Source organism: Sander vitreus, chromosome 15 (genome assembly GCF_031162955.1).
Source record: "Sander vitreus isolate 19-12246 chromosome 15, sanVit1, whole genome shotgun sequence".
Taxonomy (NCBI): domain Eukaryota; kingdom Metazoa; phylum Chordata; class Actinopteri; order Perciformes; family Percidae; genus Sander; species Sander vitreus.
The window spans coordinates 15,866,807-15,882,119 of NC_135869.1; the positions used below are offsets into that span (position 1 = coordinate 15,866,807).

The 15,313-nt window shown below is 39.4% G+C and overlaps 2 protein-coding genes across 2 annotated transcripts in view; one reads left to right on the top strand and one right to left on the bottom strand.

The window, feature by feature from the left end:
* notch3 (notch receptor 3) overlaps positions 1-5,138 on the top strand; it is a 29,470-nt gene extending 24,332 nt beyond the window's left edge. The window contains exons 28-32 of the mRNA XM_078270507.1: positions 76-244; positions 386-690; positions 819-966; positions 1,082-1,179; positions 1,284-5,138. Of these exons, the coding sequence (XP_078126633.1) occupies positions 76-244; positions 386-690; positions 819-966; positions 1,082-1,179; positions 1,284-2,765 (2,202 nt within the window). The 3' untranslated portion in view covers positions 2,766-5,138. The remainder of the gene's footprint in view (positions 1-75; positions 245-385; positions 691-818; positions 967-1,081; positions 1,180-1,283) is intronic.
* Positions 5,139-6,847: 1,709 nt separating this feature from the next.
* On the bottom strand, positions 6,848-8,357 carry LOC144530337 (retinol dehydrogenase 8). The gene is made up of 6 exons (XM_078269856.1): positions 8,261-8,357; positions 8,003-8,164; positions 7,722-7,901; positions 7,548-7,641; positions 7,211-7,394; positions 6,848-7,057 (listed from the first exon to the last, which is right to left on the bottom strand). The coding sequence occupies exons 1-6, from the start codon at positions 8,355-8,357 to the stop codon at positions 6,848-6,850; spliced, it is 927 nt and encodes a 308-aa protein (XP_078125982.1).
* Positions 8,358-15,313: the final 6,956 nt, after the last annotated feature.

Sequence of the window (15,313 nt, forward strand, 5' to 3'; positions counted from 1 at the left end):
CATTTTACAACAGCATTCCATCCTGTATTTAATCCTGCAGTAAGTAATGACATTTTTCTTCTTTTGTGAGTTCAGGTTGAGGAGCCGAGTATGCTCTCAGACAGTGAAGATGCAGTGGACAGCAGGCAGTGGACACAGCATCATCTTGCAGCCGCAGACATTCGCGTGCCTCCCACTATGGCCCTCACACCACCTCAAGGAGAGTTTGAAAGCGACTGCATGGATGTTAATGTCCGAGGCCCAGGTTGGTAGTGAGATAATCTAAGTTCTAAGATTGGAACTGTGATATATATATTTTTTTTATACTTTCTTGGTATGATCTGTTATATTGAGCCCTTGAATATCCATAAACTCACCAATGTCTGTTTTTTTTATCTCCTACCAGATGGTTTTACACCTCTGATGCTGGCATCATTCTGTGGAGGTGGCTTAGAGCCTGAGGTAGCAGAGGAGGAGGAGAATGAGGAGTGTTCAGCCAACATTATCTCTGACCTAATCTACCAGGGAGCATCCCTTGCTGCCCAAACAGACCGCACTGGTGAGACAGCGCTCCACCTGGCTGCTCGCTACGCCCGTGCTGATGCTGCTAAGAGGCTGCTGGATGCCGGGGCAGATGCCAACGCTCAGGATAACACAGGACGTACACCGCTACATGCTGCAGTGGCTGCAGATGCACAGGGTGTCTTCCAGGTAAACAAACGTCAACATGTACTGTTTATTGGCCACATTAGTTGTACAAATGCCTATAACTTTTTTTTAACATATGTGTAGAAATGCAGAAATCATAATGTTGAACCCAATCTTTTCCATCCTCCTAGATTCTGATCCGAAATCGGGCTACAGATCTTGACTCCCGTATGTATGATGGCTCCACCGCGCTGATCCTGGCAGCACGGCTGGCAGTAGAGGGCATGGTAGAGGAACTCATCACTTGTCATGCTGATGTCAATGCAGTTGATGAATTGGGTATGTATGTGTAATATTTCACTCAAGTGGGTGTCCTGATGCAAATGTCCCTGTTTTGTGATAATATTCACTGAAACCATAGATGTGTAACCTCATCATTTGTTATCTCTTTTAGGTAAATCTTCCTTGCACTGGGCTGCTGCTGTTAATAATGTTGATGCCACTATTGCCCTGCTGAAGAATGGTGCAAACAAAGATATGCAAGATCTCAAGGTGTGACATCAACTTATACTGTTTTAAGCACACTTCAGCGTGGCTTGAATTGAGATATGTTTGTATCTAACACAGCCTCTGATCTGCTCTGTTTTTCTTTTCAGGAGGAGACCCCTCTGTTCCTTGCAGCCCGTGAGGGCAGCTGTGAGGCTGTGAAAGTGCTGCTGGCTCATTTTGCAAACAGAGAGATCACAGACCATATGGACAGGTTGCCAAGGGACATTGCTCAGGAGCGTATGCACCACGACATTGTGCAACTTCTTGATGAGTACAACACAGTAAGGAGTCCCCAGGGTCATGGAGGGCCTGGACACCACCTCACTGGGGGGCACACTCTGTCTCCTCTCATGTGCCCTCCCAGCGCCTTCCTGCCTAGTCTGAAGAACACCCCACAGGGCAAGAAGAACCGTCGGCCTGGGGCCAAGGGTTCTAGCCTGGGAAGCCAACATGCTAACAGTCTGAAGGAGTCGGTCAAGGCCCGTAATAAGAAGCTGACCTTGGACATGCAGAGTGCCTTACTGGAGAGCTCAGTTACCCTGTCCCCAGTCGACTCACTAGACTCACCCCATGGGGGAGCTAGCAATGCTGGCTACATCACCAACCCCACTTCCCCTGTGGCCATGCAGTCACCAGGGCTATTTCACTCCTCAATGTCTGTCCCAAACACCCCAATGGTACATAGTAGCATGTTGGAGGGAGGTGGCCCCTTTGCTGTGTCTCTTGCCCAACTAAATGACCTGGGAGCTGGAGGAATGTCCTTGCAGGGACGCGTTTCCATGGCTTCAGATGTTAACCATGGATATGTGCTGAGTTCAGGCCAGATGGGGCTCAACATGGGCTTGGTCAGTCCTGTCAGTGTGCCCTTTGACTGGCACAGCCGGATGGCCTCCTCCCAGTGTGGTCAGCAGGTGGTGAATCTTGTGCAGAGTAGCCAGGCAGGCATGCACCCCCAGAGCCCAGCCATGCAGCAGCAAAACATGCTGATGCACCAACAGCAGCTCTACCGTAATGCCATGCTGCAGCCCACACCTGTTACCTCCACGCCCACTATCAGCCCAGTCAAGCTGCCCTCCATTGCTGAGCAGCAGCAGCAGCAGCAGCTCATCAACCACACCATCACCAACCAGCAGAGCATGGCCCGCATGAGTACCTCCACCCCACCAACACCCCAGACCTCCCAGCCCCCACCATCCTTCTTCCAGCAGCAGCAGATGCCTCAGCAACCTTCTCAGCCCCAGCCTCCTGCTCAGCCCCCACAGGCAGTCACGCCAGCAGCCCAGCCCATTCAGGCTCTGCCCCCCCAGCCTAGTGGCAGCACTGCAGGAACAGAGGATTACCCAACTCCTCCCTCTCAGCACAGCTACTCATCCGCACTAGATGCCACGCCCAAGCATTACCTCCATTTGCCCAGTGAGCACCCCTACCTGACCCCCTCCCCAGAGTCTCCAGAGCCCTGGTCCAGCCCCTCCCCTCACTGCGTCTCTGATTGGTCAGATTCCACACCCAGCCCAGCAGTTGCTGGCCCTGCCCAGACCCAAATTACTCAAATCCCAGAGGCCAATGGCAAAATGCAGGTGTTTGCGTGAAGATCTCATGGCCCCTGCTTGAAAAGGGACCTGGGGTAGAAGATTTTGTGGACTGGCTCTTGGGCTTGTCTGTTTATATGTGTCAGCCTGTTTCCAAGATTTTCATTGGATTTGGATTGACTATGATTATCACGAGGACCGTCTGCTAGTGATTTTTGCAGAGAAAAAAGTAAAGGGAAATGTGTGTTGTCTGAAAAAACAGCAGACAATTTAATGAAGTAATTCTGTCACAGATGGACTTGTTTTTTATTATAAAAAAAAAAATATATGAAGAAAACCAAGTCTTTCATTTCAAAGACTTAGGGATGCTCGCCTGGAAACTAACAAACATTTAAAAAGTAGATATGAGAAAAAAGTAAAATGTTGAAGGGAATTCATTTATTTTTATTTATTGTTTTTATCTCTCTGAATTGCTCTTTTAGGTGTTTTACCCTCTTTCTGTCCTATAGCTACTCACATAATGTGCCACCCCCTCCTATTTTATACAGACCGCCTACATTTCTATTTAGCCAGTATGGCAAGTGATGGTAAAGGAATATAATTCATCATTCAGACCAGTTAACAGACAGAGGATTTTTCACCTCTCTTGACTGATATTTATTTAGGCCAATGACAGCTGGTAAAGATGAGAAACTGGTTCTAGCAGATATATATTAAGAGTGGCTCAGCAGTAGTAATATGTTCTGATTTGATTGAATTGTGGTAATTGATTACTTTCCACATGAGTGTTATGAATAAGAATGTAGATGAGTGTCTCTGAAGCACTTCAAGTGACCAGCCTCGAAGGGAAAGTGTGGGTCAAATACAACATTTAACTGCAATGGATATTTATAATATATGGGTGGCATTTAATCCATGGTCATTTCCCTTTCTGAACTTTCAAAATAAATCAGCAGAGTAAAGGTTTAGGTGTAATGCTTTTATTTCAACTGTAGTTTCTCATGACTCAACAGGACTCTTACCTCCAGTTCTACTGCCAGCCCTGATACCTGTGTTGTTTTGCCTTAAAATCAGCCTCTCACTGCCCTTTTTAGTTTTTTTTTTTTTTGTTCCATTTGTTTTATACTCTGTATATTTGTGAAAACCATGGATACCTTTCTTTTAACATCACTTCGGATGTACTAAGCTATGCTTATCAGCTGCTATTTTATATCACTCTTCCCTGCAAACATTCCTCCATTTTGCCTGTCTTGTTGAGTCTGGATGATGTGCCTTTCAGCAGCATCCAACACAGAGTAGAACCAGATGAACAGGACAGGTGGACGTTTAATTTGTCAAGTCCACATCATGTCCTTTACTGGACTAAATGGAAACATTCTGGACTATCTGTGGTGGTTGAGGTCTCATTGACACACTCACCTCACCTCTGGTAGTGTCTGTGGTGGAGTAGTGGTCAGTGTGAGGGTGTGGCTGCTGGGCTGTGACTGCTTATGCCCTGTCACTCCTCAGGGAGATGTTTTATGGCATGCAGTGGGACAGTTCCCCTGCATCTACAGTAGCTCCCAGTCCAGGGACAGTGGAGATGCATCTTAAAATGATTGTTAGAAGAGACTGAAGGAAAGAACACTACTATGTAGTGCTGCACCCTTAAACCTTTTACAAAATTCTGAGATGACTCCCAGTCATCCAGCTAACACTTTGTGTAATGTCTGACCAACTCTTTACCCCCACATGACCTGAGTGTTTAGGGTAGAGGTCATCCTCCCCTAGTGTACTGTGGACATTTCAGCATAAATTCAACATTTTAAACCACTGCATTTTCATTGTGTGACATCATGAACAGAAATTAGTAGGCCACCACTCCTAGCTACTACTTTTGTGGTGACCTAACACTGCCCCTAGTTGTGTCATAGTTTATCTTTCAATTATTGTTTTATCCTGTTCACTATAGACTCGGCTACTGTTTTGTCAGACCTAGGAAACGCGTTATTGTTCACAGTCCAGTTCACATTTTACTTACGAAAACTGTTTTTTGTTTGATTTTTGATTTTTATATATAACTGGTCTTTCAATTTCTCTTCCAGGTCGCACTAAGTGTTTTGTACATTTCAACCTCCCAACTTTTGTTTGTAAATATGTTTGTTCTGGGTAGATCTTTGCTTGAGAAGTCTTATGTTTCAGAAATGATTATTATGTACTAAAAAGGACAAAAATAAAATGTACTTCATTTAGCATTATTTGAAGCTGATGCTGTGACTGATATTTTATTTGTCTTGTGTTATTAGAACAGTCATAGATATTTTCTATCATTATTAATTTCTATACTTGTTTAAAAGTAGTTCAAAACCATTGTATATAAAACCTTTCCACGGTTTTACTTTCTACAGTCAAAAGTTGTAAAGTTACTTATAATAAAATCTGTAGGGAACTACATTTTGTGTCCTGGTTTTCAGTGATTGTTTCATATTTTAAAGGAGGATATTCATTAATTCAGATCCTCATAATCATAACCATTAAAAGAAAACTGAAATGCAGTTACCTGAGATTAATAATTCAACAGTTTTAACGTCTGAAATGTTAAGTTTTCTGGTTCAAACGCATTCTCATGAACGGGTTCGTATGAAATCGTACGAAAGGTTATGCCCCTAAAATGTATGCGTTATGCGGCGACGAAAGTTAAGTTTAGGCACCGAAACAACTAGTTGAGTTTAGGAAAAAGGTCGTGGTTTGTAACACTCCCAAGGAACACGCATTTCCTCGGTGAAAATCTTTTGTTTTCCCCGGGAATCGCACTCCGCTCCCTTGCTTGAAAGTCCTGTGTGTTGGGCGCCCGGATAACTCAGTTGGTAGAGCAGGCGCCCATATAATAGAGGTTTACTCCTCCTCGCAGCGGGTTAGGGTTCGACTCCGACCTGCGGCCCTTTGCTGCACGTCATTCTCTCTTTCCTTCTATGTCTCCACCATTTTTTTCCCCTTGCTCTAGTTTTCCTTAAAATTAACAAACTGAATGAAAAGTGAAAATGGTAAAATGCTTATAATTCACATGTGGTGATATTATTTGCAGTGTTAACCTGTACAAACTAATAGAAGAAAAAAAGATTGTCCATATTTACAGTACATGAAGAATTAACATTATTTTAGTTACAGTACTAGTATAGGGTGGATTGCCCTAATGTGGGACATTTTTTGCTTTTCGGACTTCTGTAGTATATTACGATGTGAAGGCAACACCTTAAATCCACGCTCAATACCATTTTGAAACCCTCAGGGGCTGTCCTAATCAAATCAAAAGAGAAAATGCAGATAACACATTCATAAAAGAAATGATACAGATATCAGTGCTCTTAGTGCCAAACTGTCTGAGAAAAGGTGCAGCTTCCTAATGTGGGACACTAACGTATATGTTAACCTTCAAACCGCCGTAAAAATGTCCCTTGACCTTAAATATCTGTAGTAATAAAGTATTTTAATACTGCAAAAGATCACTAAGGACATGTAAATAACCATTACTGTTGCATAAACCACACATTCTTGACTGGGTTATAGTTTTACAACTGTCCCACATTAGGCTAATCATACTGTCCCACTTTAGGACACTACTTGTCCTAAAGTGGGACAATAGAAAAATCTATTAAAATCAAATATATAGTTTAAATATACACCATGCTATACTATGTTTTAATGAACAAACATTTCATAAACACATTAAGATAAAAAGTACCATGATTATTTTGATAATAATTAATTTATACTCAACACCAATTTGTGTTTATGTCACTGACGTTCTAGTAGCTTTCACAACAGGTACTTCCTGTTTGATGATTGCCCCACCCTAATTTATGACTGGACAGTTCAAATGTCATGTGATTTTGATCACATAACATTACAGCTTTGCTTTCCCATAGTTTTCACTGACATTCAGTAGTTTGGGGAAGAGCCACACCCACTGGAGCTTAGGTGTCCCACATTAGAGCAATCCACCCTACAACATTCTATGGCTTGTGCCATGTTCATTGCTTCTCAGAAGGAAACTTCTGTCACATTACAGTTGGATATTTTACTAAAAACCTCTGACAACAAGTTTTAGCTACCATAGTCAATCACTGTTCCCTTAGGAATAACATTTATAGTCTGTGCAATCTTTATTTCTTCCCTGCGCTCCTCTGCAGCATGCGCAGCACCCCGAGAGTAGCATTGAACACGCTGTCGTGTTTAAATATCATCTTATAGAAGGTGTCCAGAGGCAGTCGACCAGTCGGATCTGCATGCTTCAGTGCAGTCATGGGCATGTATAGGCGGTTGGTCTGGTGGCGCAGAGGAGGCTCCTTGGCTGTGATCACTTTAACGGTTTGCTGAAAAATACAAACAAAAGGCGGCTTCCTCATTATGCATTTCCACTGGCAAAACCATTGTTATTATTCTTTATTTTTTTATTATTAACCATCGTTATTATTCTTAGTGACCTTTTACTGTAGTCAAATGGAAACATAATTGTCATCACTTGCCTCAGCCACTTCCTCTGGTGTCTGGCCTAATGAGGCGAAGATCTTTTTAGAGTATGGTAGATAAACTTCACGGAATATTTTGGCAGTCTCCTCATCCGTCCCTGAAAGATCCATCTTCTCAGCGTCCTCATACACTTTCCTTTCAAACTCTGTCACCACAGGGCCAGGTTCCACTAGAGTCGTCCTTGTGACAGAGATATCAAAAAGATATAGGATCACTGTCACATTACAGTCAACAAGTCGTGCTATTGTGTGCTTACTGATACATTAAGTTTTAGTTGTGGGGAGGCTGCATTGAGTTGTTAAAGCTGATATATTTTTCAGGACATGTAATCACTTGATGCTAAACTTCATTGCTTGCACTGCCAGACTTTCACAAAATCCTTCCACAGCAAATTTGGAGGCAGAGTAGACATCATTGAACAGAAGCCCTGTGTAGAAACATAAGAACACCTGTTAGCAACCTCTTACCTCTCTTCTTCTGCAATGTCACTGACACAAACAAACGCACCCTGTATTCCCATGACGCTGCTCATCACCACAATATGGCCGCTCTGCCTCCGCTTCATGTCGGGCAGCAACTCTTTCACCAGCCTAGCCAGGCCAAAGAAGTTTGTGTCAAAGAGATTCTTCATGGCGTCGATACTTTGGCACTCCAATGGTCCAATCATGCCAACACCAGCATTGTTCACTGTAACAGCGGAGTATCCTATGTCATTATATGCTTATAGAGAGATCTTAAATTCACTTTAAAAAAAATGTCTATGAGAATGTGAATGAGAGGAGACAGACCAAGAACATCCACCCGTCTGTCCGGCAGGCTGTTGACACACTCTCTGATGGAGGCTTCACAACAGGCATCTAACTGTTTGATTTCCAGGGTTTTGTTTAAGGAGTCACCTGCTGCTTTCTCCAAGGGCCCCCGTTTCCTAAGATCCCTCATTGTGGCAACCACTGCCTCAGATAAAACAATCAATACACTGGCTGTAAGTAGCTGCAGTTATTTCTATCATCTACTCTTTTTTTGGTTGAGGAGAGTGAATGGCTGACCTTTAAACCGTCTGAGTTCATCCTTAGCCAGCCGTGCAGCCACAGCCAAGCCGATACCAGAGGAGCACCCAGTCACCAGCACTCTCCTGGTTCCCATGGCTCTTTGACCTCTGACCTCAAACCTCAGGAGGATCCTGGCTGCTCAGTCAAAAAAATGATGTAACAAATGTAAATAAAGGAAAATCCTTCTAATATTACGTCATTGCCATCACCATTCTGTTCAATATAGATGGTATTTTGTGATTAAGTGTTGTAATTCCCTTGTTTTCCTAATGTGCGTACATCTATCTAATTTTTTTCTCTCTTTTTTTTGCCTTGAATGCCATTTACAAATCCCTACAGAATGTGCATGGAAATTGATGTGAGAGAGTGATTACAAAAAAGCACAAGCATTGTATGTTCAAAATGCAACAAATCTTGCAGCTGCATTGGATTATGATATAATGGCATTACTGTAAGTGGAGTGATTAGCATCTCTCTTTTATCTCTTTATGGTCTATATTTCCCTGTATGATCACTGAATGCTGGCGCGAAATATTAAGTCTTCTAAGAAGCCTTTGTTCCTCTGTGAGCTGTTATCAAATCCAAATGTTTAAACTTGATGCTGTTGATTTACCACACATAAATAGGAATACTGACCAGTGACAGGGTTCTAGGTTGAGTTTTTGCTTTAAACAATTCTTCCAAACTTAACAAAAGAAGTCACTGGATGTGAGAAGCCATCCTTGTCTCTGTGAGGCACAACTGAGGCCAGTGTGGTATTTCTTCAAAGATTATTGGCTCTAATCTGATTTATGTATCCTGGAATTTTTGACCGCCTACAGCAGCTAAGTGTTCATCAGTAGACACAGTGAGTTTAGTTTTAGTTTAGTTTATTAGGATCCCCATATTTTTCATGTGGTCCGACACATATTCAGAATAACACAATACAGTATAACAAGAGAGAACATTAAAAGCAAACTAAAAGAGGTAGCATAAAAAACTGAATGAGTGAGTGAGTGAGTGAGTGAGTATATGTATGTGAAGAGTCATGAGATGCACAACATGAATTTTGAAAATCCAGTCCCAGCCCAATCACTGTGTGATGTAATGAATGTTGATACTTTAAGGAGGATTTAACATATTTACATGGATGCTTGCTGGTCTAGGCATTAATGCTGAATTTATTTTAATTGAATAGAAAGTCCTGCATTCATAATGTATTTTTATTTATTTATGGCCATTACTTGTTTCCTCAATGGTGGAGTTAAGTTGTTATTCGTAATTGCAATATTTTTCTCTGAAATACAGTATAGTAGAATACACTGCATTTTATACCACACAATGATGATACCTGCATTCATATATTTGCCCTTAACATTGTGGTTAAGCAAAGCACTTAAGTAATAGTTACTTTCCATCACTGTAGGCTTTATCATCCAAATTACAGTGACACCACAGGGATAAAATATACGATAAGGTCACTCTAGAATGTGAGAATTGCAGACCTGTTAAGCCCCTACAGGGCGAGTTAACCTCATCAGAGTCCAGACTCAGAGGCCTGTGGTTCTGATTAGGTGGTGTTGTAGTCTACCAACCTGTAGATCGACCAGCGCGTCCTCCACACCAGCAAATTTAGGAAATAAAGATGTACTACACCAGCGGGTCTGTAAACTAACGTTACTGCAGCTTTCATAGAGGGGGATACGACCAAGTCACAGCGGGACAGACGGCTACATAAGCCCAGCGATTACCTAAATGGGTCACAGAGGCCGAGTCAGTGTGTGGGAGTTGTAGTTCTTCAAGTGACAACGACTCCTGTGACAACTGTAGCACGTCACACATCACGGCACGCTGTGTGCCATATTATGGCTATATTGTTATGTTTTGGGTCAAACTTTAAACTACAGCAAGTATGCACCATGGATGTATAATATTATGCACTCCCACATGTCCGTAGATGCCTCAGAATTGGTTAATGATTAGAGAAGGAAAACAGATTATTATTATTATTATTATTATTATTATTATTATTATTATTATTTTCATTATTATTAACAAAAAATCTTTCTTTTAAAGTTTCTTTTACTAAGAAATGTTATTTTAATAAATTCACAATAGGCATACGGTCCAGAGTATTGCAATAAATATAATAGGAATAGTAAGTATAATAAGTATAACAAAAAAAAATGATAATTCATCCATCGATCTATTCATCATTTGCGTTGACGGGGGTTTGATTAAAAGCCTATTATATGTATTAACATTAGGATTCATCGTATGAATACTCTTATCACAGATATTCGTTAAGAATCATAAAAATACGTGTAAATATCTGTACCTTACTAAAGTTTTTTTATTTTTTATATTTTTTTATACTTAATTTTGAAAGTATTTACCGAAAGTATGTTTCGGTAGTACCTTCAGCGCACCTTGGAGGAGGGTCTGGCAAAGCGGGACTCTTGCTTGATGTTTTAATGTGTTGTTGCAGTTCCTCACGGTGATCATAAGATGGCAGTAAACGCTCTAAATATAGAATGAATTCTAATAGTCAACTGTCAACCCCATCTAGCGTCAAGCAGACACATTACCAACCTATAAACAATAAACCTTTCTGTTTCCAATATTCAGCCGACCGCCAAATAAAAGGGAGCTATTCACAAATTATATATAGCCTATATTTTTTAAATGCATCAGACTACATGGTGTAGGGGTTTATATTGTTTGATATCACTGAATACTAATGTAGTGTTGCAATTCCTTACTGTGGCCACTAGTAATGCGAGACAGGTCCACTGTCCCACTAGCTTCAAGACACAAACCAGAAAACATGTATTTATCAATAGAAGTATTACCAACGATATAACTGTTGATGTTTTTTTGTGATGATCACAAAATGAGGGGATAATCATTAGTAAATACAACTATAAAATGCATTTTCTGCAGGAAATGCTTGTGAATGCTGAAAGGTAAATTGCTAAAGCTAAACTGGATTGCTGACATATTTGCTTAAAAAGAAGGTGAAGTAATGAGAATAGTTGGAAAAGTGGGAATGGTTTTAATAAGTACGAATTTCATTGAAATGTTACTAAAAAATGGAAATGGTTAATAATACCATAATGTATTGAACAAAAGTGGAATATTTTAAGGTTTTTTGGAAGAAATTACATTGTATGGCATTTCGAAAACTCATACTATGGTATCTCAAAAAAGATAAAAAGTCATAGTATAGTTTATCAAAAAAGGGATAAAAAGATTGATAGTATAGTTCGTTGAAAAAAGTCATGAAAAAGACTAATTGGAGCAGGGCTAACCTCTGATCCTCATGCCACTGAATAAAATAGGGTGAAAACATATTAGTAGTCATATTATAGTATGTCGGAAAAAAAACATTAAAAAGTCATAGTATGGAATGTTGAAAAAAGTCATAGTATAGTGTGTTTAAAAAAAGTAATAGTATAGTATGTTGAAAACTGACAAAAAAGTTGCTCACCTGGTAGAGCGTGCACCCCATATACAGATGCTCCTTCCTTGCAGCAGAGGCCACTGGTTCAATTCCGACATGTGGCCCTTTGCTGCATGTCATTGTGCCTTTCTCTCCCCTTTCATGTCTAAGCTGTCCTATCAAATGCCTAACATGCCAAAGTGATAAGAAGTTATGGTATAGTATGTCAGAAAAAAGTGATTAAAAAGTCGTAGTATAGTATGTCAAAAAATGTCATGAAAAAATCATAGTATAGTATGTCGAAAAAAAGTCATAGTATAGTATGTCGAACAAAGTGATAAAAAAGTGATAGTATAGCATGTCGAAAAATGTCATACAAATGTCATAGTCTGTATATCGAAAAAAGTCATAGTATAGTATGTCGAAAATAGTCATAGTATAGCATATCAAAATGACAGTTTGTCAAAAAAAAGTGATTAGAAGTCATGGTATAGTATGTCGAAAAAAGTGATGAAAAAGTCATAGGATAGTATGTTGAAAAAAGTCATAGTACAGTATGTCGAAAAAAGTCATAGTATAGTATGTCGAAAAAAGTAATAAAAAAGTTATATCATTGTTTGTCAAAAAAGTGATATAAAAGTCGTAGTATAGCATGTCAAAAATAGTCATAGTGTCATGAAGTGATAAAAAAAAGTCATAGTATAGCATGTTGAAAAGTGATAAAAAAAAGTCATAGTATAGCATGTTGAAAAAAGGGATTAAAAAAATCATAGTATAGCATATAAAAAAATGTAATAAAAAAGTCATAGTATAGTATGTCGAAAAAGTTATAGTATAGTATGTCAAAAAAAGTGATAAAAAGTAATATTATAGTATGTTGAAAAAAGTTATAGTACAGTATGTTGAAAAAAGTGATAGTATAGTATGTCGAAAAAAGTGATGAAAAAGTCATAGCACAGTATGTTGAAAGTGATAAAAAGTCATAGGATAGCTTGTTGAAAAAAGTGATAATAAGTCATAGTATAGTATAACCTTCCGTCTTCCGCTTATAACCGCATCACCCTAAGCTATCTGACCTGACACAAAGTGTTTTTTTGTAAAAAAGTCATAGTATAGTATGTCGAAAAAAGTCAAAGTATAATATGTCGAAAAAAATTGATAAAAAAAGTCATAGTATAGTATGTCGAAAAAAGTCAAAGTATAATATGTCGAAAAAAGTCATAGTATAGTATGTCGAAAAAAGTCAAAGTATAATATGTCGAAAAAAGTGATAAAAAAGTCATAGTATAGTATGTCGAAAAAAGTCAAAGTATAATATGTCGAAAAAAGTGATAAAAAAGTCATAGTATAGTATGTCGAAAAAAGTCAAAGTATAATATGTCGAAAAAAGTGATAAAAAAGTCATAGTATAATATGACAAAAAAAGTGATAAAAAAGTGACAGTATAGTCTGACAAAAAAAAGAAAAAAAGTCATGATACAGTGTGTTGAAAAACATAAAAAAGTCATAGTATAGTATGTTGTATAAAGTGATAAAAACTCATAGTATAGTACGTGGAAAAAGTCATAAAAAAGTAAAAGTATAGTATGTCGAAATAAGTCATGAAAAGTCACAGTATAGTATGTCAAAAAAGTCATAGTCTGTACGTCGAAAAAAGTGATAAAGTCAGTATGTCAAAAAAGTGATAAAAAAAATCATAGTATGAAAGGCGAAAAAGTCATAAAAAAGTCATAGTATAGTATGTCGAAAAAGTAATTAAAAAGGCATAGCATAGTATGTCGAAAAAGTAATTAAAAAGTCGTAGTATAGTATGTCGAAAAAGTAATTAAAAAGTCATAGTATAGTATGTCGAAAAAAGTGATAAAAAAGTCATAGTCTGTATATAAAAAAAGTCATAAGTACAATTAGCCATAGTATAGTATGTCAAAAAAAGTGATAAAAAGGTCATAGTATAATATGTTGAAAAAAGCCATTAAAAAGTCATGGTCTAGTATGTTGAATTGTGGTCGAGTGTAAAAGAAGCACAAAAACTGTAACAGATATCAAACAGCTGAATCATTTTCTAAAAGCTGAAGGTTGTGTAAATAGTTTCAAGTTTGAATTACGTCTGTAGGTGAAAGTATGTGGGAGTAGTAGCATTTAGAATAGGAAATAGCCTGAAGAAGACAAAGATTGCTCCATTGACTTCCAATGTACAAAGAAAAAAGCTTGATATTTTAAAACTTTAAATGGTGGAGAAAAGCGGAATACAAGCACAAATGTCCTTAAAGAGCTGAACATTTTGATATTTGAATCACTGTCACCACATTTAAGAATAAACTGAAAACCCTCCTCTTTGATAAAGTTTATCCCAACACATTTCCTTGGATTAGGATGGCACCAAGATCTTGGTTACAGCTGTCGTCGTGGTCCTGCTTCACTACACCCTGCTACACTCTGCGGTGACCTGCCGTGTCCTGCTGCGTCCTGCTGAACCCTGCTGCGTCCTGCTATGTCCAGCTATGCTCTGTTGTGCCACGCTACATACTGTAACGCCCTGCAGTGCCCTGCTATGACATAAACTACTACGACTTACCATTTTTAGTCACTGTTACGCTATCTTTAATGTGACTATTATTGCCACTGTTCATCATATCCCCAACCGGCACCGTCAGACACCATCTACCAAGAGCCTGGGTCTGCTGAGGTTTCTTCCTAAAAGGGAGTTTTTCTTCGTCACTGTCACACTATTGCTCTTGGGGGAATTACTGGAATTACTAGAATTGTTGGGACTTTATAAATTATAGAGTGTGGTCTAGACCTACTCTATCTGTAAAATGTCTCGAGATAACTCTTGTTATGATTTGATACTTTAAATAAAATGTAACTGAATTGAATTTAAAGTACGGTATAGAATATATATATTATAATACATTCCACCACTGATAAATGTAATGCTAATATCTCCAGCAGTAGTGGCAGCAAAAACTGTCCTGTCCTGTCCTGTTAGTAGTGTCCTGAGGGGTGTCCCGGGACAGTCAGACACTGTCCTGTACACTGTCCTGTGGCTCCCATGACGAGTCACAGGACAGTGTCTGGGTGTCACAGGACAGTGGGTGTCACAGGACAGTGGGTGTCACAGGACAGTGTCTGACACTAGGACAGTTTTTGCTGCCACTGGTTCTCAATATTTACGTGTAGCAAGCCAGACAATAATTCCCAAACAGGGGCGCTGATGTACCTGTTGGGAGATGTTGTCCGTACTGGCTCTGACCACGGGAACAGTGACAGGCAAACGCAGCATAAAATTCCATCTAGGCCTACGAATTACCTAAGGGCGTAAATCCCAGGGGGGTCGGGGGGGTCAGGACCATCTAATGGTTGTCCCCCCCGTAGAAATATCATTAAAACAATGCTGTGTATTGTAAATAACATAAAGATGTATACTTAAAATATCTGTGTAAGTAGTAAAACAATACAAACCCCAAAAAATGGTTAAAGTTTAGAAACATTTTGAGTCCCCCCTCCCTTGCTTCACAGTGGTTTGGTCCACTGCCTACTGTAAATTAGGATCTGCACTCAGTCACATCGGTAGTGACAGGAATGTATTAGTAAGTAGGCGGTTCAAGGCTGTTTTATTCACATTAAAC